This window comes from Oncorhynchus tshawytscha, linkage group LG03 (genome assembly GCF_018296145.1).
Source record: "Oncorhynchus tshawytscha isolate Ot180627B linkage group LG03, Otsh_v2.0, whole genome shotgun sequence".
Classification (NCBI taxonomy): Eukaryota; Metazoa; Chordata; class Actinopteri; order Salmoniformes; family Salmonidae; genus Oncorhynchus; species Oncorhynchus tshawytscha.
This window is the reverse complement of record NC_056431.1, coordinates 3,490,731-3,518,609: the sequence shown is the minus strand read 5'-3', so window position 1 is coordinate 3,518,609 and position 27,879 is coordinate 3,490,731. Positions and strand designations below refer to the sequence as shown.

Below are 27,879 nucleotides of genomic sequence, written 5' to 3'. Positions count from 1 at the left end.
TAGATGTTACCACTTCACAATAACAGCACTTACAGTTGACCGGGGCAGAAATGTGTGCAGGTGACGAACTGACTTGTTGGAAAGGTGGCATCCTATCACTCAGCTTGTCAGTAAGGCTATTCTACTGCCAATGTTTGTCTATGGAGAGTGCATGGCTGTGTGCTCCATTTTACACACCTGTCAGCAAGGGTGTGGCTGAAATAGTTGAGTCCACTAATTTGAAGGGGTGTCCACATACTTTTGTTTATATAGTGTAGTTCTACCTGGAAACAAAAAGGGTTCTCCTATGGGGACAGCTGAAGAACCCTTCTGGAACCCTTTTTTCTAAGAGTAACTATGGCCTCTTCTCATCTTTTTCCCTCTCTCCCTCCCTGTACCTCTCTCCCTGTGTTGCTGCCAGCTTCTCTCCCTCTCCACCAATCCAACCTCCCTTTTTCTCCCTCTATCTTCCTGTGCACTCAGCTGGTTTTTCTTCTTGCCTCTGCCTCCCTACCCTTCTTCTCTTCCTTGTCTCTCTCTCTTCTCTCTGTCTGTTGCTGCCTGCCCTGCTCCTGACATGTCCTGCCTCCCTCCCTCTCTATTCCACTCTACCCTGCCTCTCTCTCTCTCTCCGTCTGTTGTTTCCCATCTCTTTCTCTGCTCTCTATGTTCAGTAGTGCAACATGAGGCAATATGTGGCTATCTGTCTGTTTGGACTCTCAGCTCTGCTCCACGGTAAGTGACTTTCATGTTTTCTCTGTGTGTGTGTGTGTTGTGTATGTGCTTCTACGTGTACGTACACTATGTGCAAGTCCATTGATATATGAGAACTCAACCGCACAGTTCCAGCTGCATAGCAGAGAGAGAAGAGAGGAGAGGGAAATGAATAGAGAGGGAGGAGAGAAGAGGAGCAGGAATAAAGAGAGACAAGGGAGAGGAATGATCACAGAGCTTACAGGTTAGAATGTTGTTCATCACAGTTGTAAAATCCAACTCTCCTGTCTGTTTTAATCCATCATTGGTTGATGTGTTCATCTCTGCACCAGCAGCAGTGTCTTAGATGGCTAACATATTGTGACTGCATATTGATATGGTACCATCTTGTGACTGTATATTGATATGGTACCATCTTGTGACTGCATATTGATATGGTACCATCTTGTGACTGCATATTGATATGGTACCATCTTGTGACTGTATATTGATATGGTACCATCTTGTGACTGTATATTGATATGGTACCATCTTGTGACTGTATATTGATATGGTACCATCTTGTGACTGTATATTGATATGGTACCATCTTGTGACTGCATATTGATATGGTACCATCTTGTGACTGCATATTGATATGGTACCATCTTGTGACTGCATATTGATATGGTACCATCTTGTGACTGTATATTGATATGGTACCATCTTGTGACTGCATATTGATATGGTACCATCTTGTGACTGTATATTAATATGGTACCATCTTGTGACTGTATATTGATATGGTACCATCTTGTGACTGCATATTGATATGGTACCATCTTGTGACTGCATATTGATATGGTACCATCTTGTGACTGTATATTGATATGGTACCATCTTGTGACTGCATATTGATATGGTACTATCTTGTGACTGCATATTGATATGGTACCATCTTGTGACTGTATATTGATATGGTACCATCTTGTGACTGTATATTAATATGGTACCATCTTGTGACTGTATATTGATATGGTACCATCTTGTGACTGTATATTGATATGGTACCATCTTGTGACTGTATATTGATATGGTACCATCTTGTGACTGTATATTGATATGGTACCACCTGGAATGCTCTTTCTGTGGGGTGATATTCACCAGAGTAATACAATGCAATACATTGCAATAAAACACAACAAATGAATCTCCACAAAGGCCGTTTACAAGCTTTGTGGTACATAATAGCATATTACATACAAACGCAACATGCTGTTATAAAGACTGTACTCGATTCTATGTGGGTCTACATTACATTCACTAGTTCTATATATTTATATATTTCTTAATTCCTTTCTTTTACTTTTAGATTTGTGTGTATTGTTGTGAATTGTTAGATACTACTGCAATACACCTGCAATAACATCTGCTAAATATGTGTATGTGACTAATAACATTTGATTTGATTCGATTTTTAGTTAGACATTGCTTCTGAATTTCATCAACTGCACAGATACATTAAGTCTGATACAGTTGTGAAACAGGAATGAGTGAAATCAGTCCACGATGGAGCTGCTAGAAGGGTGGAGGGTTTTAGTGTTTAATGCGTCACCATTTCCAGTGTGGAATAGATCAGACGTTTTAACGGCCACAGAGAGACTAGTCAATCCCCTTAAAGGTAGAGTCAGCGGAATGACGTTGCACGAGCAGCACCGCAGATATTACGATGAGCAAGATGCAAGACTTTGCTCTCACACAGTCACACACAGTATCTGCTTTTGTGCACAGGTTCGCTTCACGCTATTACAACGTGGTAGCCACTGGACCAAAAGAGGGGTTTAGCCTCACTCTCCAACATTCTTAGTTGTTGCGGAAATTGACCCACTATGCTGTTTACTTTGTTCAGCTACGTCATATTGCTGACTCTACCTTTAACAATTAATGGGCCTGTCTGGATACTATCTCCCTCTCTTCAGTCTCTCTCCTCTTGATTCTCCTCTTTCACCATCTCTTCACATCCCACCCCCTGCCTCTTCCAGTCATCTATTAATCTCTGTACTCGTTTTCAAAGCAGCTTTGTTTAAAACGATTTGAAACCGTTCCATTCAGATGATTTCTTCTTTTTTTGGTGTCTTTCTTCTCATTATGTTTTTATTATTCTCACTCCCTTCTGGATTCATATTTTCTTCTCCTACAGCTCATCTCTTCCCCATTTTAGATATTCTTCATCTCTATCTGTGCAATTATATCACTTACGTTCTACACCTTCTTCTATATATTTCTCTCTCTCATTTTTCCAGGGGTGCAACTTTCATTGGGGACAGAGGGGTAATGATACCCCCACCTTCTGAAAATGCATTTTTGTTCCCCCCAGTTTTATCATTGCACTGTGATACGAAAAACAGCTTCTGTGTGCTTTAGGACTACACCTTAGCGCAGTTGGATAGGCTGTTTGGAGATTTAAGCCAGCTGGATTTAGGACCACGCGGACACCACAGAGCAGGCGGACAGGCTGTGTAAAGGCCCAGCTTCTGAAAGGCTGGCTGGACCAGCACTGGAACGTTGAACAGAGGCAGATGCTGTCAGTCCATATGTGTTGCGCTCTCCGAGTTGAAAAAGCAAGCAGAGCAGAAACTGGCTACTCTTTACTCTTGACTGATGTACAATTGAAGTCGGAAGTTTACATACATGTTAGCCAACTACATTTAAACTCAGATTTTCACAATTCCTGACATTTAATCCTCGTAAAAAATTCCCTGTCTTAGGTCAGGTGTCACGGTCTTCCTCCTCTTCATCTGAAGAGGAGAGGCGAGAAGGATCAGAGGACCAATATGCGGCGTGGTATGTGTTCATAGTGAATTTTAATAAAGAGAACACTGAACACTATACAAAAGAGTAACAAAAAACAATAAACCAAATACGACCGTGAAGCTACAAATGAGACCTGTGCTGACACAAGCCACTAACATAGACAATCACCCACAAACAAACAGTGCAACCCAGGCTACCTAAGTATGATTCTCAATCAGAGACAACTAATGACACCTGCCTCTGATTGAGAACCATACTAGGCCGAAACATAGAAATCCCCAAATCATAGAAAATCAAACATAGACTGCCCACCCAACTCACGCCCTGACCATACTAACTAAATACAAAACAAAGGAAATAAAGGTCAGAACGTGACATCAGGATCACCACTTTATTTTGCCAGCCCCGTGCTTCACAGTTTAGATGGTGTTCTTCGGGTTGCAAGCCTCCACCTTTTTCCTCCAAACATAACGATGGTCATTATGGCCCCAAAAAATATATTTTTGTTTCATCAGACCAGAAGACAATTCTCCAAAAAGTATGATCTTTGTCCCCATGTGTAGTTGCAAACCGTAGTCTGGCTTTTTTATGGTGGTTTTGGAGCAGTGGCTTCTTCCTTGCTGAGCAGCCTTTCAGGTTATGCTGATATAGGACTCGTTTTACTGTGTATATAGATACTTTTGTACCTGTTTCCTCCAGCATCTTCAGAAAGTCCTTTGCTGTTGTTTTGGGATTGATTTGCACTTTTCGCACCAAAGTGCGTTCATCTCTAGGAGACAGAACGTGTCTTCTTCCTGAGCGGTATGACGGCTGCGTGGTCACAAGGTGTTAATACTTGCGTACTATTGTTTGTACAGATGAACGTGGTACCTTCAGGCATTTGGAAATTTGAATCCACAGGTATACCTCCAATTGACTCAAATTATGTCAATTAGCCAATCAGAAGCTTCTAAAGCCATGACATAATTTTCTGGAATTTTCCAAGCTGTTTAAAGGCACAGTCAACTGTCACGTTCTGACCTTAGTTCCTTTGTTTTGTCTTTGTTTTAGTATGGTCAGGGCGTGAGTTGGGGTGGGCGGTCTATGTTTGTTTTTCTATGTTGTATTTTGCGTTTGGCCTGGTATGGTTCTCAATCAGAGGCAGGTGTCGTTAGTTGTCATACTCAGGTAGCCTTTTCCCACCAGTGTTTGTTTGGTGGGTGATTGTTTTCTGTGTCTGTGTGTTTCACACAGAACTGTTTCGGTTTTCGTTTCTGTCTTTCTATTTGTTATTTTGTATTTTCGTGTTCAGTGATTTTGTTCATTAAAACATGCCGAACACGTACCACGCTGCATATTGGTCCGATCTCTCATACTCCTCGTCAGAGGAGGACGAATCCCGTTACATCAACTTCGTGTGTGTAAACTTCTGACTCACTGGAATTGTGATACAGTGAATTATAAGTGAAATAATCTGTCTGTAAACAATTGTTGGAAAAATTACTATTGTCATGCACAAAGTAGATGTCCTAACCGACTTGCCAAAACTATAGTTTGTTAATTAACAAGAAATGTGTGGAGTGGTTGAAAAACAAGTTTTAATGACTCCAACCTAGGTGCATGTAAACTTCCGACTTTTTAGGATTTTCATCATAGGTACACTTTTTTATGAATTTATGGTCACCTACAAACAAGCAAGATTTCTGGCTCTCACAGACCTGTAACTTCTTCTTTAAGAGGCTCCTCTGTCCTCCACTCGTTACCTGTATTAATGGCACCTGTTTGAACTTGTTATCAGTATAAAGGACACCTGTCCACAACCTCAAACAGTCACACTCCAAACTCCACTATGGCCAAGACCAAAGAGCTGTCAAAGGACACCAGAAACAAAATTGTAGACCTGCACCAGGCTGGGAAGACTGAATCTGCAATAGGCAAGCAGCTTGGTTTGAAGAAATCAACTGTGGGAGCAATTATTAGGAAATGGAAGACATACAAGACCACTGATAATCTCCCTCGATCTGGGGCTCCATGCAAGATCTCACCCCGTGGGGTCAAAATGATCACAAGAACAGTGAGCAAAAATCCCAGAACCACACGGGGGGACCTAGTGAATGACCTGCAGAGAGCTGGGACCAAAGTAACAAAGCCTACCATCAGTAACACACTACGCCGCCAGGGACTCAAATCCTGCAGTGCCAGACGTGTCCCCCTGCTTAAGCCAGTACATGTCCAGGCCCGTCTGAAGTTTGCTAGAGAGCATTTGGATGATCCCGAAGAAGATTGGGAGAATGTCATATGGTCAGATGAAACCAAAATTGAACTTTTTGGTAAAAACTCAACTCATTGTGTTTGGAGGACAAAGAATGCTGAGTTGCATCCAAAGAACACCATACTTACTGTGAAGTATGGGGGTGGAAACATCATGCTTTGGGGCTGTTTTTCTGCAAAGGGACCAGGACGACTGATCCGTGTAAAGGAAAGAATGAATGGGGCCATGTATCGTTAGATTTTGAGTGAAAACCTCCGTCCATCAGCAAGGGCATTGAAGATGAAACGTGGCTGGGTCTTTCAGCATGACAATAATCCCAAACACACCGTCCGGGCAACGAAGGAGTGGCTTCGTAAGAAGCATTTCAAGGTCCTCGAGTGGCCTAGCCAGTCTCCAGATCTCAACCCCATAGAAAATCTTTGGAGGGAGTTGAAAGTCTGTATTGCCCAGCAACAGCCCCAAAACATCACTGCTCTAGAGGAGATCTGCATGGAGGAATGGGCCAAAATACCAGCAACAGTGTGTGAAAACCTTGTGAAGACTTGCAGAAAACGTTTGACCTCTGTCATTGCCAACAAAGGGTATATAACAAAGTATTGAGATAAACTTTTGTTATTGACCAAATACTTATTTTCCACCATAATTTGCAAAAAATGCATTAAAAATCCTACAATGTGATTTTCTGGATTTTTTTTCTAATTTTGTCTGTCATAGTTGAAGTGTACCTATGATGAAAATTATAGGTACATTCTGTCTACAGGAATGTAGTTGTCTCTTTGTAACTGTCCATTCTGTCTACAGGAATGTAGTTGTCTCTTTGTAACTGTCCATTCTGTCTACAGGAATGTAGTTGTCTCTTTGTAACTGTCCATTCTGTCTACAGGAATGTAGTTGTCTCTTTGTAACTGCCCATTCTGTCTACAGGAATGTAGCTGTCTCTTTGTAACTGTCCATTCTGTCTACAGGAATGTAGTTGTCTCTTTGTAACGGTCCATTCTGTCTACAGGAATGTAGTTGTCTCTTTGTAACTGTCCATTCTGTCTACAGGAATGTAGTTGTCTCTTTGTAACTGTCCATTCTGTCTACAGGAATGTAGTTGTCTCTTTGTAACTGTCCATTCTGTCTACAGGAATGTAGTTGTCTCTTTGTAACGGTCCATTCTGTCTACAGGAATGTAGTTGTCTCTTTGTAACGGTCCATTCTGTCTACAGGAATGTAGCTGTCTCTTTGTAACTGTCCATTCTGTCTACAGGAATGTAGCTGTCTCTTTGTAACGGTCCATTCTGTCTACAGGAATGTAGCTGTCTCTTTGTAACGGTCCATTCTGTCTACAGGAATGTAGTTGTCTCTTTGTAACTGTCCATTCTGTCTACAGGAATGTAGTTGTCTCTTTGTAACTGTCCATTCTGTCTACAGGAATGTAGTTGTCTCTTTGTAACAGTCCATTCTGTCTACAGGAATGTAGTTGTCTCTTTGTAACAGTCCAATCTGTCTCCTCTGTCTTCTTATTCTTTCCCTCTCGTCATTGCCCCCTCTCTCTCCCGCTCTCCTCCCTCATCCTCATCCCTTTCCCTCCTTTCTACTCCTTATCCCCCTCCCTCCTCTCTCCCTCCCCCTCTCTCAGTATCTGAGCAGGGTCCCCACCAGCGTAATCTATTGAGGGAGCTACTGAGGGACTATAACCGTATGGAGAGACCTGTTGCCAACGACTCTCTACCACTCACTGTCCGATTCTCCTACACTCTCTTACAAGTCATGAATGTGGTACGCTACCATGTTCTCTTATACATTCATATAAACACACACACACACACACACACACACACACACACACACTGAACTGTCTTCATCTTATTCCAGGATGAGAAAAACCAGATTCTCACCACTAATGCCTGGCTTCAGATGGTGAGGATGACCCTGCATGTGTGTCCATGCCCGCTTGTGGGTGTGTGTGTGTGTGTGTGTGTGTGTGTGGCTCCCTGGCTGTGTTTAGACAGGCAGCCCAATTCTGATATTTCTTTCACTAATTGGTATTTTGCTCTGAAAAGATCTGATGTGATTGGTCAAAATACCAATTAGTGGAAAAATATCAGAATTGGTCTGCCTGTGTAACCAGCCCCTGTAACCTTAATAATTTATTGACTGGATTTGTATAGCAATGGTTTGACCACTACCTTCAGTGGAACCAGTCAGAGTACCCTGGAGTGAAAACCCTTCGCTTCACTACTGACCAGGTCTGGATACCTGATATACTACTGTACAACAGGTGTGGGTCTCTCTCTCTCTCTCTCTCTCTAAAAATGTATTTGTTTATTTAACTTAAAATATCAAGGCAACCAGCTGCAATAGGATTTATAGTTTGCTCAACTGTATAGGATAGATAAGCAAGAGCTTAACACACGTGCGTTGTACTATATACTGAGTTTGGAAGGACACCTGTATCTTTGTAGTGACTGGGTGCATTGATACACCATCCAAAATGGAATTAATAACACCATGCTCCAAGGGGTATTCAATGTCTGATTTTTTTTTACGTCTCTACCAATAGGTGCCCTTCTTTGCGAGGCATTGGAAAATCTCCCTGGTCTTTGTGATTGAATCTGTTTGAAATTCACTTCTCGACTGAGGGACCTTACAGATAATTGTATGTGTGGGGTACAGAGATTAGGTAAAGAACCATGTTAAACACTAATATTGCACACAGAACAAGCAATATATATATATATATTTTAAAAGTTGAATACTTATTGACTTTTTATTTTTTAATTAATTTCAAAACATTTCTTTCACATTGTGGGGTACTTAGTGTTGTCCAGTGACACAAAATCTCAAAGTAATCCATTTTAAATTCAAGCTGTAACACAACAAAATGTGGATAAAGTCAAGGGGTTGTGTCACGGATCCCCCCGGTACTGCTGCTCATTCCATTCACCAGCTCCGGAGGTCTACGTCACCGGCCTTCTAGGCGTCACGAACTGGATCATTACCACCAACCCCCGACTGTCTTGTCTCATTACACACCCCTGGTTCCTATTCCCCCTGATTAGTATGTTATATATGTGCCCTCTGTTCCCCATTGTCCTTGTCGGTTACTGTTACCATGTCCCTTAGTCCTGTGCTATTGTTTCAGCTTCCATGATACGTGTTATTGTGCACTTGTTTTACAGGTCTTGTATTATTTAGAGGTTTCCACCTCGCTCTTTTGTTTGGATGGAGAGAATAACACCCCTATTACATATTATTGCGCCTGTCTCCAATCATTAGACAACATGACAGAATAACCAACCCCTGAAATGGAGACAGCAGGAACAACCGAGCTGTCGACCATCGTAGAGGCAGTCCAGAATCAAAAGGACTGTCTCTCCAGACTCAGCAGCAACATGGACAGCGTGTTGGCAACCATACTGCGTTTGGAGGGCAATGTACAGTCCCTCCAGTCTCCAGCACCGGTTCCGACACAAGCCCCCACACCACTACATGCCTCTGTCCCATCTGAGCCAGTCCGCGGAATACTCCTGTCCTTCCCGGAGCACTTTGACGGCACGCCAGCGGGATGCAAGGGATTCCTTCTGCAATGCGACCTGTACATCCTGTGGACGGCCGAAAATGGGATGACCGTCTACTCCGATTACGCCAGGATCTAGGACTTCACTCTGGATTTCCGGACCATCGCGGCCTCCACCGGATGGAACAAGTCGGTTCTGGTTACCGTTTTCCGCTGCGGACTGCGGGAGGAGGTACAGATGGAGTTAGCCTGCCGTGATGACAACCTGTCACTCCACCAGCTCATCAGCATGGCGATTCGTTTGGACAACCTCCAGCTGTCCCGATGAAGACCTGCGTGGAAGCCGCAGCCCATGGCTACACCTGCACCGTGTCCAGAGCCGATGGAGGTGGGTTCTGCATGTTTGCGCGAGGCAGAGTGTAGGAGAAGGAGGAATCTGGGCCTCTGCTCCTATTGTGGAGAAAGGGGTCATTTCTCCCTGACCTGCCCTCTATCCACTAATAGACAAGGAGGTGACAAGCAAGGGATTTATCCTGCTCCAACCGAGGTAGGATGTATGATCTCCCCTCCTTTTCTGTCAACTCAACCAGTATGTTTTCCTATTAAATTCCCTGAATACCCTAGCCCCTCACTCCCGTTAGCTCTGATTGATTCCGGAGCTGCCCGGCAATCTTTTGCCACTGCATTACGCATTCCTTTGGTTGCCCTACAGACACCCATTCCAGTTCGAGCCCTGGATAATCGTCCAATAGGGACAGGTCTCGTACATAACATCACTGTTCCCGTTTCTCTGCTGACCCATGGGACTCATTTAGAACACATCACCTTTTTGATTGTTTTCGGTCTCCCCTGCTTGAGTTGGTGTAACAAAGTGAGCAGGTTCATGAGGCGTTACTGTCAGGACCGGCTGGGGGAGTGGGCGGGTTTTCTACCTTGGGCTGCGTACGCACAGAAATCCCTCCGCCACTCCTCCACTAACCTCATTCCTTTCCATTGCGTGTTGGGGTATCAGCCGGCCCTGGTGCCTTGGCATCCGAGACCGAGGCTTCTGCGGTGGGCAAGTGGTTTTGGCGCGCTGAGGATACCTGGAACGCTGCTCACACTCATCTCCAGTGGGCCGTGCATCGGCACAAGGAACAGGCCAACCGCCACCACAGTGAGACACCTGTCTTCTCTCCAGGTGACCGGGTCTGGCTCTCCACTCGGAACCTGCCGAGTGGGGGGTACTGTCACGGATCAACCCCCGGTACTGCTGCTCATTTCGTTCACCAGCTCCGGGGGTCTACGTCACCGGCCTTCTAGACATCACTGAACTGGATTCATTACCGCCAACCCCGGACTGTCTTGTCTCATTACGCACACCTGGTTCCCATTTCCCCTGATTAGTATGTTATATATGTGCCCTCTGTTCCCCATTGTCCTTGTCGGTTATTGTTACCATGTCCCTTAGTCCTGTGAGTACCTGTGCTGTTGTTTCAGCTTCCATGATACGTGTTATTGTGCACTTGCTTTACGGGTCTCGTCCCGTATTATTTAGAAGCTCTTTTGTTTGTGTGGAGAGAATAAAACCCCTATTACGCATTCCTGCACCTGTCTCCAATCATTAGACAACGTGAAAGGTTGTGAATACTTTATGACCTACATTAAAATAAGTTACATATTAGTGATGAGTTGTTGGCAAATGAACAGCTCTTTTTGAACAGATCTTTTTGGTGAGCGTCTGGAACCATATTGTGTCTGTGAATGAGGCGTTCATTTGACTCCCTGCTACTACTGCTTTATGAGCTCCAGACAACCATTCTCTGAAGCTATTCATTCCTCACTGCAGGAACAGTAGGTAGTGAGGAGAGAGCCAAGCAATCTAATTCCATCATTTAAAATGTATTTGAACTCACATTTCACTCTCTGCATAATGGTAGGGAACATTTTAGGCTTTAAATGAGAAATATTCAATTTTTTACGTTTCACACTTTTTTATGCACTACTAAATAAAGAGCCGTTTGGGAGCCAAATGAACGGTTCATTTAGGTGAACGGCACCAAAGATCTGGCTTCCCGAAAAATACTCATCACTAGTTATACCCTAACACAGTGATCTGAAACTCCTGGTTTACAGGCCACATCCAGCCTGCAAGTCACATAATTGCTGGCTTGCAAAATTGTGTAATTCCTATTAGAATCTAGCCAGAGTGAAGATATCCAGACTAATAGATTGGATTCGTTTAGAAAAATGCCCTTTGTCTTTGTGTAGCATAAGCTTAATCAGCCAAACAATATGTATGCAAAAACACAGGTATTAAAACAAACAATTCTGAAAATCATCCTGCAATAAAGCATGCTGTGAAATATGTTAATGATGGGCATGGTGTTGAGCAAACTAGAATCTAGTGTTGAGAAAACTAGAAATCCTATGGCAGCTGGTTGCCTTGATATTTGAATCAATTTCAATGCTATTTTGAAGTTCACTCAACCCAGAGAAAAATGCTGATTAAGCAACTGGTTAAATTAAAGTGCACGCACGCACACACACACACACCTTGCTGATCTTTCTTTTTTGTCCTTCTCAGTGCCCATGATAAATTTGATGCCACCTTTAAGAGCTATGTGCTGGTCAACTCCAGTGGATTCTGTGAGTACCTACCTCCAGGTAAGTCTATAGATCAACCTTTCTCTCTTTTTATTCTTCCCTGACCTTCCCCTCTCATTTTAGTTTAACATAGATATAGGGGAGAGTGGGGTAAGTTGAGACAAGGAGTAAGTTGAGCCACGCTGGTTTCTAATAAATCATACACAACATTTATAATTTGATCAAATATTTAGGAAGAGGTCATTGCAAGGAGTGTGGGAAGGAAGTACCTACATGTTTCAGAGTTTACTAGGAGTGGTGGGTTGAGTCAGGCGCAGAGGGTTTGGTAAATCGTAATTTATTCTCCGGGAACAAAACGGTCACGCCAAAATACAGGGCGCATAAAACAGACCAGCCCAAACACAGGACCAAACAGACCAGCCCAAACACAGGACCAAACAGACCAGCCCAAACACAGGACCAAACAGACCAGCCCAAACACAGGACCAAACAGACCAGCCCAAACACAGGACCAAACAGTCTGGAGAAAACAAACACGAAAACACAACCAACAGAGTAACAATCCCGCACAAACCTAGGCGGACCTAACAGGCTTAAATAGACATAAATCAAGAACCGAAACAGGGAACAGGTGCAACCAATAAGACAAAACGAAACGAAAAGGAAAAAGGGATTGGTGGCGGCTAGTAGACCGGCGACGACGACCGGCGAACGCCGCCCGAACAGGCAGGGGAGCCACCTTCGGTGGGAGTCATGACAACATGGAAAAAGTGGTAAGCAAGTTAGGTCAAAAAAAAGTATTTTCACCAAGTCAAACAAATATTTTGTGTTAGATGTTTCATGATGCTTATATCTAAACCAAAGTAGATCATTTAAATATTGTTCTATAGATCAGTTGGGGTCTCTATAAGCTTCAATATGAGGTCCTAAAACAAGCATGAAAGTACATCCTTGGTAGCTGTGTGGGCAAATATAGTCAAAATGTTTGCCTTGGGGTAAGTCGGGCCAATGGCCTCTGGGTAAGTCGGGCCAATGGCCTCTGGGTAAGTCGGGCCAATGGCCTCTGGGTAAGTCGGGCCAATGGCCTCTGGGTAAGTCGGGCCAATGGCCTCTGGGTAAGTCGGGCCAATGGCCTCTGGGTAAGTCGGGCCAATGGCCTCTGGGTAAGTCGGGCCAATGGCCTCTGGGTAAGTCGGGCCAATGGCCTCTGGGTAAGTCGGGCCAATGGCCTCTGGGTAAGTCGGGCCAATGGCCTCTGGGTAAGTCGGGCCAATGGCCTCTGGGTAAGTCGGGCCAATGGCCTCGGGGTAAGTCGGGCCAATGGCCTTGGGGTAAGTTAAGCCTTTTTTTGGACAAGCTGTGTTTTCAAAACTGTAGCATTTACATTAATTCTGATTATTTCCAGTGATACACAACATCCTGAAATATATGTAGATATCTTTATTAGAATGTTATGTTTCCTTTGATGTTGAATGTAACAAATGGCTCAACTTACCCCACTCTCCCCTACTGATAATGCACTTCTCTCTCAAACTCTATTTTATTTTCTCCCCCTTTCCCTTCTCTCACTCCCTCTCCCCCACATCTCCCCTCCCCCTCTTCCTGCCCCAGGTATTTTCAGCAGTGCGTGTGAAGTGGATGTGCGTTGGTTTCCCTTTGACGTCCAGCACTGTGAGCTGAAGTTTGGCTCATGGACGTTTGACGGCTGGCTGCTGGACCTCCAGATGCAGGAGGCTGACCTGTCAGGATACATGTCCAATGGAGAGTGGGAACTGCTGGGTGAGAGAGCTCTGTCTGCCCCTGACCCAGGTTGCCCCTCCTCCTTTACCCTCCCTCTCTTCTTTTCCCATCCCTCTTCTATCTCTCTCTCCTCTCTCTTATTTTCTAATCTCTCACTCCCTCTTTCCTCCCCTCCCCCCTCTTGTAGGTGTACCAGGTGATCGTCATGAGATATTTTATGAGTGCTGTACAGAGCCCTACTCTGATGTGACCTTTGTTGTGACCCTACGACGGAGAACTCTATTCTACGCTCTCAACCTCCTCGTCCCCTGTGTTCTGATCTCCTCCTTGACACTGTTGGTGTTTCTACTGCCAGCCCAATCGGGGGAGAAGATTGGTCTGGGTGAGGAGAGGGGGAGGAGGAAAGGGGGAGTGTGAGGGAGAGGAGGGAGAAGGAAGGAGAAGGAAGAGGGAGAGGCAGAGGGAGAGGCGTAGGACAGGGGGAGGGAGAAGAGGAGTATAAAAGGGAGAAGGGATGGAGATGGAGATGTTGGAGGTGAAAAGGGGAGGTCTGAGGTGCTGGAAAGTGTAAAATATGATGAAAAGAGGGAAGATGATGAGGTGTAAGGGAAGATGATGAGGTGTAAGGGAAGATGATGAGGTGTAAGGGAAGATGATGAGGTGTAAGGGAAGATGATGAGGTGTAAGGGAAGATGATGAGGTGTAAGGGAAGATGATGAGGTGTAAGGGAAGATGATGAGGTGTAAGGGAAGATGATGAGGTGTAAGGGAAGATGATGAGGTGTAAGGGAAGATGATGAGGTGTAAGGGAAGATGATGAGGGGTAAGGGAAAGATAGAAGAGAAAGAAATTATAGTTCAGAGTGATGAAAAATAAATCAGGTGTTAGAGATGGAGAGATGAGATAATGGTCCTGCTGTATGACTCTCTCTCTTTCTCTCTCTCTTTCTCTCTCCGTACCTGCCCTCTCTTTTATTGTTTCTCTGTCGGTCCAAGAAAACCTCAAGTGATTTTTACAATCAGAAAGCGGGAGAGAGATGGAGGGAGAGAAGGGGTGTGGGTAGGGGAGGGACAGAGATGGAGGGAGAGAAGGGGTGTGGGTAGGGGAGGGACAGAGATGGAGGGAGAGAAGGGGTGTGGGTAGGGGAGGGACAGAGATGGAGGGAGAGAAGGGGGTGGGTAGGGGAGGGACAGAGATGGAGGGAGAGAAGGGGTGTGGGAGGGGGGACAGAGATGGAGGAGAGAAGAAGGGGTGTGGGTAGGGGAGGGACAGAGATGGAGGGGGAGAGAAGGGGTGTGGGTAGGGGAGGGACAGAGATGGAGGGAGAGAAGGGGTGTGGGTAGGGGAGGGACAGAGATGGAGGGAGAGAAGGGGTGTGGGTAGGGGAGGGACAGAGATGGAGGGAGAGAAGGGGTGTGGGTAGGGGAGGGACAGAGATGGAGGGAGAGAAGGGGTGTGGGTAGGGGAGGGACAGATGGAGGGAGAGAAGGGGTGATGGAGGGAGAGAAGGGGTGTGGGTAGGGGAGGGACAGATGGATGGAGGGAGAGAAGGGGTGGGGTAGGGGAGGGACAGAGATGGAGGGAGAGAAGGGGTGTGGGTAGGGGAGGGACAGAGATGGAGGGAGAGAAGGGGTGTGGGTAGGGGAGGGACAGAGATGGAGGGAGAGAAGGGGTGTGGGTAGGGGAGGGACAGAGATGGAGGGAGAGAAGGGGTGTGGGTAGGGGAGGGACAGAGATGGAGGGAGAGAATGGGTGTGGGTAGGGGAGGGGAGGGACAGAGATGGAGGGAGAGAAGGGGTGTGGGTAGGGGAGGGACAGAGATGGAGGGGGACAGTGGTGAGGGACAGTGATAGAGGGAGAGAAGGGGCGGGGAGGTGAGGGGCAGTGATAGAGGGAGAGAAGGGGGCAGGGAGGTGAGGGACAGTGATAGAGGGGTGGGGAGGTGAGGGACAGTGATAGAGGGAGAGAACAGGGGTGGGGAGATGGAGGACAGTGATAGAGGGAGAGAAGAGGGGTGGGGAGATGACGGACAGTGATAGAGGGAGAGAAGAGGGGTGGGGAGGTGAGGGACAGTGATAGAGGAAGAAGAAGAGGGGTGGGGAGCGCAGCAGAGGGACAGAGATGGGGAGAGAGAAGGAGAGTGTGGAGGGGAAGGACAGATGGAGGGAGAGTTGGATGGGTGGGGTGAGTTGGCAGAGAGATGGAGAATTTCCCAGTGTAATAATATCCTTTTCCCCATCTCTCTCTCCAGGCATTACAATTCTTCTCTCTCAGACTTTCTTCATGTTGCTTGTGGCTGAGATTATGCCAGCTACCTCAGACTGCATACCACTGATAGGTCAGTAACTGTGTGTGTGTGTGGGTGTGTGTCTCTGTATAAGTGTACTATAATACTGTGTCTCCATCCTAGGTCAGTATTTTGTGAGTACCATGGTTACCGTAGGGATGTCAGTGGTGGCGACAGTAGTTGTACTTCAATACCATCACCACGATCCCAACAGTGGAGACATGCCTCAATGGGTGAGGCTCTCTGTCTGTCTACTGATTATGACGTGTGTCTGTGACTGTCTGTGTGTGTTCCTCTCATATCTGTGAATGTCTGCACCTTGTGTGTGTCCTGTCCTCTTCTATCAGGTGCAGTTTGTTCTGCTGCAGTACATTACCTGGTTCCTCTTATCTACTTACTTTACAGTGCATTCGGAAAGTATTCAGACCCCTTTACGTTTTCCACATTTTGTTACGTTACAGCCTTATTCTAAAATTGATTAAATCGTTTTTTCCCCCATCAATCTGCACACAATACCCCATAATGACAAAGCAAAAACAGGTTTTTAGAAATGTTTGATATATACATATGTATATAAAAAAATGAAATATCACATTTACATAAGTTTTCAGACCCTTTACTCAGTACTTTGTTGAAGCACCTTTATCAGCAATTATAACCTTGGGTCTTCTTGGGTATGATGCTACAAGCTTGCACACCTGTATTTGGGGAGTTTCTCTCATTCTTCTCATTCTTCTCTGCAGATCCTCTCAAGCTCTGTCAGGTTGGATGTGGAGTGTCGCTGCACAACTATTTTCAGGTGTCTCCAGAGATGTTCGATCGGGTTCAAGTCCGGGCTCTGGCTGGGCCACTCAAGGATATTCAGAGACTTGTCCTGAAGCCACTTCTGTGTTGCCTTGGCTGTGTGCTTAGGGTCATTGTCCTGTTGCAAGGCGAACCTTTGCCCCAGTCTGATGTCCTGAGCGCTCTGGAGCAGGTTTTCATCAAGGATAGCTTGTTAGCTTGTTAGCCTGCTAACTGTCTGAATCGCCGTGTCCCCAGCCAGCCCAACCACTCACTGGACCCTTACGTTCACTTGGCTACGCATGCCTCTCTCTAATATCAATATGCCTTGTCCATTACTGTCCTGGTTAGTGATTACTGTCTTATTTCACTGTAGAGCCTCTAGCCCTGCTCAATATGCTTTAACCAACCATGTTGTTGCACCTCCTACATATGCGATGACATCACCTGGTTTAAACATCTCTAGAGACTATATCTAGCCAGTTCATATAGTCTTTAGCCATACCCTTATCCTACTTCTCCTCTGTTCCTCTGGTGATGTGGAGGTTAATCCAGGTCCCGCAGTGCCTAGCTCCACTCCCACCCCCCCAGGTGCTCTCATTTGTTGACTTCTCTAAATGTAAAAGCCTTGGTTTCATGCCTGTTAACATTAGAAGCCTACTCCCCAAGTTTGTTTTACACACTCTGCCAACCCAGATGTCTTAGCCGTGTCTGAATCCTGGCTTAGGAAAACCACCAAAAACCCTGAAATCTTCATTGCTAACTATAACGTTTTCCGCCAAGATAGAACTGCCAAAGGGGGCGGTGTTAGCCTGCAGAGTTTTGTATTACTTTCTAAGTCTGTATCCAAACAATTTGAGCTTCTACTTCTAAAAATTCACCTTTCCAGAAACAAGTCTCTCACTGTTGCCGCTTGCTATAGACCTCCCTCTGTCCCCAGCTGTGCCCTCGATACCATATGTGAACTGATTTCCCCCCCATCTATCTCCTGAGCTCGTGCTACTAGGTGACCTAAACTGGGACATGCTTAACACCCCGGCCATCCTACACACTAAGCTTGATGCCCTCAATCTCACACAAATTATCAATGAACCTACCAGGTACAACCCCAAATCAGTAAACACGGGCATCCTCATAGATGTCATCCTAACTAATTCGCCCTCCAAATACACCTCTGCTGTTTTCAATCAAGATCTCAGCGATCACTGCCTCATTGCCTGCATCCTTAATGGGTCTGCGACCAAACGACCACCCCTCATCACTGTCAAACGCTCCCTGAAACACTTCTGCGAGCAGGCCTTTCTAATCGACCTGACCGGGGTATCCTGGAATGACATTGACCTCATCCCGTCAGTAGATGATGCCTGGCTATTCTTTAAAAGTGCCTTCCTCACGATCTTAAATAAGCATGCCCCTCTCAAAACATTTTGAACTAGGAATAGATATAGTCCTTGGTTCACGCCAGACCGGTCTGCCCTTGACCAGCACAAAAACATCCTGTGGCGTTCTGCATTAGCATCGAAAAGCCCCCGTGATATGCAACTTTTCAGGGAAGTTAGGAACCAATACACACAGGCAGTTAGAAAAGCTAAGGCAAGCTTTTTCAAACAGAAATTTGCATCCTGTAGTACGAACTCAAAAAAGTTATGGGACACTGTAAAGTCCATGGAGAATAAGAGCACCTCCTCCCAGTTGCCCACTGCTCTGAGGCTAGGAAACATTGTCACCACTGATAAATCCGCTATAATTGAGAATTTCAATAAGCATTTCTCTACGGCTGGCCATGCTTTCCACATCGCTATCCCTACCCCGGTCAACTACCCGGCACCCTCCACAGCAACCCGCCAAAGCCCCCACCATTTCTCCTTTACCCAAATCCAATGTTCTGAAAGAGCTGCAAAATCTGGACCCCTACAAATCAGCCGGGCTAGACAATCTGGACCCTCTCTTTCTAAAATTATCTGCCGAAATTGTTGCAACCCCTATTACTAGCCTGTTCAACCTCTCTTTCGTATTGTCTGAGATTCCCAAAGATTGGAAAGCTGCCGCGGTCATCCCCCTCTTCAAAGGGGGTGACACTCTAGACCCAAACTGCTACAGACCTATATCTATCCTACCCTGTCTTTCTAAGGTCTTCGAAAGCCAAGTTAACAAACAGATTACTGACCATTTCGAATCCCACCATACCTTCTCCGCTATGCAATCTGGTTTCAGAGCTGGTCATGGGTGCACCTCAGCCACGCTCAAGGTTCTAAACGACATCATAACCGCAATCGATAAGAGACATTACTGTGCAGCCGTATTCATCGACCTGGCCAAGGCTTTCGACTCTGTCAATCACAACATTCTTATTGGCAGACTCGACAGCCTTGGTTTCTCAAATGATTGCCTCGCCTGGTTTACCGACTACTTCTCTGATAGAGTTCAGTGTGTCAAATCGGAGGGCCTGTTGTCCGAACCTCTGACAGTCTCTATGGGTGTGCCACAGGGTTCAATTCTCGGGCCGACTCTCTTTTCTGTATACATCAATGATGTTGCTCTTGCTGCTGGTGATCCACCTCTACGCAGACGACACCATTCTGTATACTTCTGGCCCCTCCTTGGACACTGTGTTAACTAACCTCCAGACGAGCTTCAATGCCATAACTCTCCTTCCGTGGCCTCCAACTGCTCTTAAACGCAAGTAAAACTAAATCCATGCTTTTCAATCGATCGCTGCCTGCACCTGCTCGCCCGTCCAGCATCACTACTCTGGACGGCTCTGACTTAAAATACGTGGACAACTACAAATACCTGGGTGTCTGGTTAGACTGTAAACTCTCCTTCCAGTCTCACATTAAGCATCTCCAATTCGAAATTAAATCTAGAATCCTATATCGCAACAAAGCATCCTTCACTCATGCTGCCAAACATACCCTCGTAAAACTGACCATCCTACCGATCCTCAACTTCGGTGATGTCATCTATAAAATAGCCTCCAACACTCTACTCAACAAACTGGATGCAGTCTATCACTGTGCCATCTGTTTTGTCACCAAAGCCCAATACACTACCCACCATTGCGACCTGTACGCTCTCGTTGGTTGGCCCTCGCTTCATACTTGTCGCCAAACCCACTGGCTACAGGTTATCTACAAGTCTCTGCTAGGTAAAGCCCCGCCTTATCTCAGCTCACTGGTCACCATAGCAGCACCCACTCGTAGCACGCGCTCCAGCAGGTATATCTCACTGGTCACCTCCAAAGCCAATTCCTCATTTGGTCGTCTTTCCTTCCAGTTCTCTGCTGCCCATGACTGGAACGAATTGCAAACATTTCTGAAGCTGGAGACTCACATCTCCCTCACTAGCTTTAAGCACCATCTGTCAGAGAATTTTACAGATCACTGCACCTGTACTTAGCCTATCTGTAAACAGCCCATCTATCTACCCATCTCATCCCCATACTGGTATTTATTTATTTTGCTCCTTTGCACCCCAGTATCTCTACCTGCACATTCATCTTCTGCCGATCTACCATTCCAGTGTTTAATTGCTATATTGTAATTACTTCGCCACCATGGCCTATTTATTTCCTTAACTTACCTCATTTGCACTCACTGTATATAGACTTTTTGTTTTCTTTTGTTCTACTGTATTTTTGCCTGTATGTTTTGTTTATTCCATGTAACTCTGTGTTGTATGTGTCGAATTGCTACCCTTTATCTTGGCCATGTCGCAGTTGCAAATGAGAACTTGTTCTCAACTAGCCAACTAGCCTACAGACCTGAGGTCTGTCCAACGCTGGTCCGACCAAGCTGATTCCACACTCCAAGACTGCTTCCATCACGTGGACTGGGATATGTTTCGTATTGCGTCAGATAACAACATTGACGAATACGCTGATTCGGTGTGCGAGTTCATTAGAACGTGCGTTGAAGATGTCGTTCCCATAGCAACGATTAAAACATTCCCTAACCAGAAACCGTGGATTGATGGCAGCATTCGCATGAAACTGAAAGCTCGAACCACTGCTTTTAATCAGGGCAAGGTGACTGGTAACATGACCGAATACAAACAGTGCAGCTATTCCCTCCGCAAGGCTATCAAACAAGCTAAGCGTCATTATGGAGACAAAGTAGAATCTCAATTCAACGGCTCAGACGCAAGAGGTATGTGGCAGGGTCTACAGTCAATCACGGATTACAAAAAGAAAACCAGCACCGTCACGGACCAGGATGTCTTGCTCCCAGGCAGACTAAATAACTTTTTTGCCCGCTTTGAGGACAATACAGTACCACTGACACGGCCTGCAACGAAAACATGCGAACTCTCCTTCACTGCAGCCGAGGTGAGTAAAACATTTAAACGTGTTAACCCTCGCAAGGCTGCAGGCCCAGACGGCATCCCCAGCCGCGCCCTCAGAGCATGCGCAGACCAGCTGGCCGGTGTGTTCACGGACATATTCAATCAATCCCTATACCAGTCTGCTGTTCCCACATGCTTCAAGAGGGCCACCATTGTTCCTGTTCCCAAGAAAGCTAAGGTAACTGAGCTAAACGACTACCAGTAGCACTCACTTCCGTCATCATGAAGTGCTTTGAGCGACTAGTCAAGGACCATATCACCTCCACCCTACCTGACACCCTAGACCCACTCCAATTTGCTTACCGCCCAAATAGGTCCACAGACGATGCAATCTCAACCACACTGCACACTGCCCTAACCCATCTGGACAAGAGGAATACCTATGTGAGAATGCTGTTCATCGACTACAGCTCGGCATTCAACACCATAGTACCCTCCAAGCTCGTCATCAAGCTCGAGACCCTGGGTCTCGACCCCGCCCTGTGCAACTGGGTACTGGACTTCCTGACGGGCCGCCCCCAGGTGGTGAGGGTAGGCAACAACATCTCCACCCCGCTGATCCTCAACACTGGGGCCCCACAAGGGTGCGTTCTGAGCCCTCTCCTGTACTCCGTGGCCACGCACGCCTCCAACTCAATCATCAAGTTTGCGGACGACACAACAGTGGTAGGCTTGATTACCAACAACGACGAGACTGCCTACAGGGAGGAGGTGAGGGCCCTCGGAGTGTGGTGTCAGGAAAATAACCTCACACTCAACGTCAACAAAACTAAGGAGATGATTGTGGACTTCAGGAAACAGCAGAGGGAACACCCCCCTATCCACATCGATGGAACAGTAGTGGAGAGGGTAGTAAGTTTTAAGTTCCTCGGCATACACATCACAGACAAACTTAATTGGTCCACTCACACAGACAGCATCGTGAAGAAGGCGCAGCAGAGCCTCTTCAACCTCAGGAGGCTGAAGAAATTCGGCTTGTCACCAAAAGCACTCACAAACTTCTACAGATGCACAATCGAGAGCATCCTGGCGGGCTGTATCACGGCCTGGTACGGCAACTGCTCCGCCCACAACCGTAAGGCTCTCCAGAGGGTAGTGAGGTCTGCACAACGCATCACCGGGGGCAAACTACCTGCCCTCCAGGACACCTACACCACCCGATGTTACAGGAAGGCCATAAAGATCATCAAGGACAACAACCACCCGAGCCACTGCCTGTTCACCCCGCTATCATCCAGAAGGCGAGGTCAGTACAGGTGCATCAAAGCTGGGACCGAGAAGCTGTTTTTCAGTCTCTATCTCAAGGCCATCAGACTGTTAAACAGCCACCACTAACATTGAGTGGCTACTGCCAACACACTGACTCAACTCCAGCCACTTTAATAATGGGAATTGATGGGAAATGATGTAAAATATATCACTAGCCACTTTAAACAATGCTACCTAATATAATGTTCACATACCCTACATTATTAATCTCATATGTATACGTATATACTGTACTCGATATCATCTACTGCATCTTGCCTATGCCGCTCTGTACCATCACTCATTCATATATCTTTATGTACATATTCTTTATCCCCTTACACTGTGTATAAGAGGTTTTTTTTTGAATTGTTAGTTAGATTACTTGTTGGATTATTACTGCATTGTCGGAACTAGAAGCACAAGCATTTCGCTACACTCGCATTAACATCTGCTAACCATGTGTATGTGACAAATAAAATTTTATTTGATTTGATACCTGGTTAAATAAAGGTGAAATAAAAAATTAAAAATAAATAAAAATAAAACTGGTGTGTGCCTTTCCAAATCTTGTCAAATCAATTGAATTTACCACAGGTGGATTCCAAACAAGTTGTAGAAACATCTCAAGAATGATCAATGGAAACAGGATGCACCTGAGCTCAATTTTTAGTCTCATAACAAAGGGTCTGAATACTTATGTAAATAAGGTATTTCTGTTTTTTATATTTCATACATTTTCAAAAATGTCTAAATACCTGTTTTCGCTTTGTCATTATGGGGTATTTTGTTTTGATTGATGAGGAAAAATGTTTATTTAATCCATTTAGAATAAGGCTGTAATGTAACAAAATGTGTAAAAAGGAAAGGGGTCTGAATACTTTCCAAATGCATTGTATTCTGTGTGTGAGTGTGTGTGTCCTCTCCCTCTCTCAGTTGGTTCTGCCACAGAAGGTCACTGGGTCCACTTACTTGCTTACTTACTTACTTACTGTCTGTGTGTCTCTCAGGTTGAGTTGGTTCTACTCCAGTGGGTTCCATGGTTTCTGAGGATGAAGTGTCCAGAAGAGTGGGGTGAGCTCACACCCCACCACAGCCCCTCCAACCCCCAGACCAAGACCTGCTCCTCTGCCTCCCCCACCACCACCACCCCAGCCCCCTTAACCTTCCCCCAGAGCCTCACCTCTCTGCAGGCCAGTCTAAGCCAGCTCAGCCAGCCCCTACCACACCCACCTTCCAACCCTACCCTCCAGTCCTATCCCAACCATAACCCAAACCTCCAGCCTAATATCCACCTTAACCCAAATCGATATCCCCAGCCCCTTCTTAACCTACACCCCAACCTACACCCTAATCTCCCCTCCATCCCCCACGCTCAGCCCAATGGACATCTGCCATACATGGGCTTCCAGAGTCCTCCTGAACCTGACCCTGCTGTCACCTGGAGAGGAGGAAGAGGAGGAGGAGGAGGAGGAGAAGAAAGAAGGGGTTCTGACACCCGCATCCTCCACCACCACCCACCCTCCTCCACAATGTTGGGTAGCCCCCTGCCACAACCCCCCACATCTCCAGACCCTGACCCCTCATCCTCAGGTTCCAGCTGTGTGGAGGATGGGGCTGGGACAAGTACTTGCCATGCCCAGGCCAGGGTGTTCCAGGCTGGGGAAGCAGAGGCCCAGCTCCAGGCCCTGCTGGTGGAGGTGCGGTTCCTGGCCGAGGGTCTCCGTGAGCAGGACCGCAGGGTGAGCGTGGCAGAGAAGTGGCAGTTTGCAGCAGTGGTCATCGACCGTTTGTGTCTGGTGGGGTTCAGTGTGTTCAACATAATTTGTACCATTGCAATCCTCATGGCTGCACCCAACTTTGCAGAGGCCGCCTCCAAGGACTTCTTCTGAGAAAGAGCCCCGCTGCTTCTAAATCGTTGCAACCACTCAAAAAAACAACAACTTATATCCATATTTCTGCCAAGATGCGCTTTTAAGATCAGATTGACAAGTTATAAAGCATATTTATTGCATCTGATGCATTCAGAGTCTTTGGGGATTTTCATTTGGGGTAAATGGAGATTGGCAAACCCTTGCTTAAGCTTATTTAAAGCTGCTATGCTGCATCAGTTGGGCTACAGGTTATAATTATTTTAAAGAGACGTTTTGTAGAATGTCCTCTTAAAAAGTCACCAGAAGTGACCATCTAACAGTCCTAAAAAATATTTAACAAACATCCCGGGGGAGCATGACCCCCCCCCAGAAAGGGAGTGGGAGACTATGGAGCATATTTAGTGGGAACATAAATTGTATTTGAATTCCATAATTTAGAATTTGTATTATGATATTGAATTTAAATTCTGTGCAATTACTGTGCATTTCTTCTGTTTTCCGGGTCTTCATGCCCAGTTTGGCTAATGTAGGGAGTTGTGTCAAATCCTTCACTGATGATGTTTTTGTCCTTTGGCCATGTGTTAATGAATGTGATATGTGTGATGATGGGAACTGGACAGAGAGGGGACATAAGTCATATTGGGCTGGCACAAGGTTCTGTGGCTTCAGCTCAGCTCAGCACTGCTTCAAACAAAAGAACCATACACACACACGAACACACACACACACGAACACACACACACACACGAACACACACTAATAAATAAAACATAACTGGTTGTTGACAGACTGTCTGGAGGAACTACAATAGGTGTCAGTCTACGTTTTGCATCTCAAAATAAATAATCTTATTTTCTACTTTTCTATGTCTTTTCTGGATGGTGTCCCTCCGATCGAAGACGCAGAGACAGAGAGTAGTTAACAGAGACAGAGAGTAGTTAACAGAGACAGAGAGTAGTTAACAGAGACAGAGAGTAGTTAACAGGGACAGAGAGTAGTTAACAGGGACAGAGAGCAGTTAACAGGGACGCAGAGGGAGAGATGCAGAGACAGAGAGTAGTTAACAGGGACGCAGAGGGAGAGATGGAGGAAGGGAAGGAGAGGGAGAGATGCAGAGACAGAGAGTAGTTAACAGGGACGCAGAGGGAGAGATGGAGGAAGGGAAGGAGAGGGAGAGATGCAGAGACAGAGAGTAGTTAACAGGGACGCAGAGGGAGAGATGGAGGAAGGGAAGGAGAGGGAGAGATGCAGAGACAGAGAGTAGTTAACAGGGACGCAGAGGGAGAGATGCAGAGGGAGAGACGCAGAGGGAGAGATGCAGAGACAGAGAGTAGTTAACAGGGACGCAGAGGGAGAGATGCAGAGACAGAGAGTAGTTAACAGGGACGCAGAGGGAGAGATGCAGAGACAGAGAGTAGTTAACAGGGACGCAGAGGGAGAGATGCAGAGACAGAGAGTAGTTAACAGGGACGCAGAGGGAGAGATGCAGAGACAGAGAGTAGTTAACAGGGACGCAGAGGGAGAGATGCAGAGACAGAGAGTAGTTAACAGGGACGCAGAGGGAGAGATGGAGGAAGGGAAGGAGAGGGAGAGATGCAGAGGGAGAGATGCAGAGACAGAGAGTAGTTAACAGGGACGCAGAGGGAGAGATGCAGAGACAGAGAGTAGTTAACAGGGACGCAGAGGGAGAGATGCAGAGACAGAGAGTAGTTAACAGGGACGCAGAGGGAGAGGTGGAGGAAGGGAAGGAGAGGGAGAGGTGAAGGAAGGGAAGGAGAGGGAGAGGTGGAGGAAGGGAAGGACAGGGAGAGATGCAGAGATGGAGAGAGACAGAGGCAGAGAGTGATATGGGATAGAGATAGGTAGAGAGAGAGAGGCAGAGGCAGAGAGAGAGAGGCAGAGGCAGAGAGCGATATGGGATAGAGATAGGCAGAGAGATTGAGTGATGCATTGTGAGATAGGGAGAGGACAAGAGAGAGATGCAGAGAGATGTAGAGGGGATAAAGGGGGGTAGAGGTGGGTGCTGACATCGCAAGTGGTAGAGAAACAGAGTTTTAACTGATTGGTCATTAGAACTTGTTATGGCTGCAATCCCAATACCGGGATCGATATGACAACTACCAGTGAAAATAGAGGGCGCCAAATTCAAACCACAGAAATCTCATAATTACAATTCCTAAAACATACATGTGTTTTATATAATTTTAAAGGTAATCTTGTTGTTAATCCCACCAAAGTGTCTGATTTCAAATAGGCTTTTCAGCGAAAGCACTACAAACGATTATGTTAAGTCTCCACCAAATCACAATAAGCACAGCCATTTTCCAGCGAAATATAGCATTCACAAAAAGCAGAAATAGAGATAAAATTAATTACTTACCTTAAATTATCTTCATCAGATGACACTCATAGGACTTCATGTTACACAATACATGCAAGTTTTGTTTGATAAAGTTCATATTTATGTAAACAAATCTGAGTTTACATTGGCTTATTAGATTCATTAGTTCCAAAAACATCAAGTGATTTTGCATAGCCACATCGTTTCAACAGAAATACTCATCATAAATGTAGATGATAATACAAGTTATACACATGGAATTATAGATATACCTCTCCTTAATGCAACTGCTATGTCAGATTCTTTTTAAAGTTTACGGAAAAAGCAACACATGCAATAATCTGAGACGGCGCTCAGAACAGAAGCCAAATTAGCCGCCATGTTGGAGTCAACAGAAACCAGAAAATACATGATAAATGTTTCCTTACCTTTGATGAACTTCATCACAATGCAGTCCCAGGAATCCCAGGTCCACAATAAATGCTTGATTTGTTAGAAAATTTGTTAGAAAATCTGGTAAACATTTCCAAAGTCAGAAAGCGCGTCCAGTATAACGTGACGAAATGTCCAAAAGTTCCGTAACAGTCAGTAGAAACATATCAAACGATGTACTGAATCAATCTTTAGAATGTTGGTTACATACATCTTGAATAACGTTCCAACCGGAGAATTAGAATGACTTCAGATGACCGGTGGAACGCAGGTCCTTCCCCTGTGAACGCGCATAGTGAATGCATGGTCAACTCGTGGCAGTGGTGACTATTTCCTGTGTTATTCGACCCCCCTTCACATTAGAGTCATCAGACAAAGTTCTATTGACTGTTGACATCTAGTGGAAGGTGTAGGAAGTGAAAACCCATCCATATCTCGCTGTAATTTCAACGCTAGCTTGGTTGACAATCTGCCACCCCCAGAAAAAAAACAGGAAGTGGAATTTCTGTGAGTTCTGTTATACTCACAGACATAATTCAAACAGTTTTAGAAACTTCAGAGTGTTTTCTATACAATACTAATAATAACATGCAAATATTTGTGACTATGACTGAGGAGCAGGCCGTTGAATATGGGCACCTCTGTGCACCTTTCATCCAAGCTACTCAATACTGCCCCTGCAGCCATAAGAATTAATGGAGGAGGGGGCGGGGGAGAGGGTGATTGGCGATTCTATATCTGACAGCAGTACTAAACTGCTTCAATGTAGCATAATGAGCGAGACAGGGCCTTATTGAGTGGACAGAGACAAAAAGGTTAAACACATACAGTGCTTTCAGAAAGAATTCAATCACCTTGACTTCTTCCACATTTTGTTGTGTTACACCCTGAATTCAAAATATACTTTCTCACCCATTTACACACATAATGACAAAGTGAAAACATGTTTGATTACAGCTGTGAGTCTCTCTGGGTAAGTCTCTAAGAGCTGTGAGTCTCTCTG

At 45.6% G+C, this 27,879-nt stretch overlaps 1 protein-coding gene across 1 annotated transcript; it reads left to right on the top strand.

Moving 5' to 3' along the window:
* The first annotated feature begins 464 nt into the window (after positions 1-464).
* LOC112238064 (neuronal acetylcholine receptor subunit alpha-7-like) lies at positions 465-24,961 on the top strand. Its single transcript, XM_042307420.1, has 10 exons — positions 465-714; positions 7,362-7,501; positions 7,598-7,642; positions 7,894-8,003; positions 11,809-11,888; positions 13,440-13,607; positions 13,756-13,950; positions 15,819-15,905; positions 15,978-16,087; positions 23,240-24,961. Exons 1-10 carry the CDS (start codon positions 663-665, stop codon positions 24,119-24,121), a joined length of 1,869 nt encoding a protein of 622 aa, XP_042163354.1. The 5' UTR covers positions 465-662; the 3' UTR covers positions 24,122-24,961.
* Positions 24,962-27,879: the final 2,918 nt, after the last annotated feature.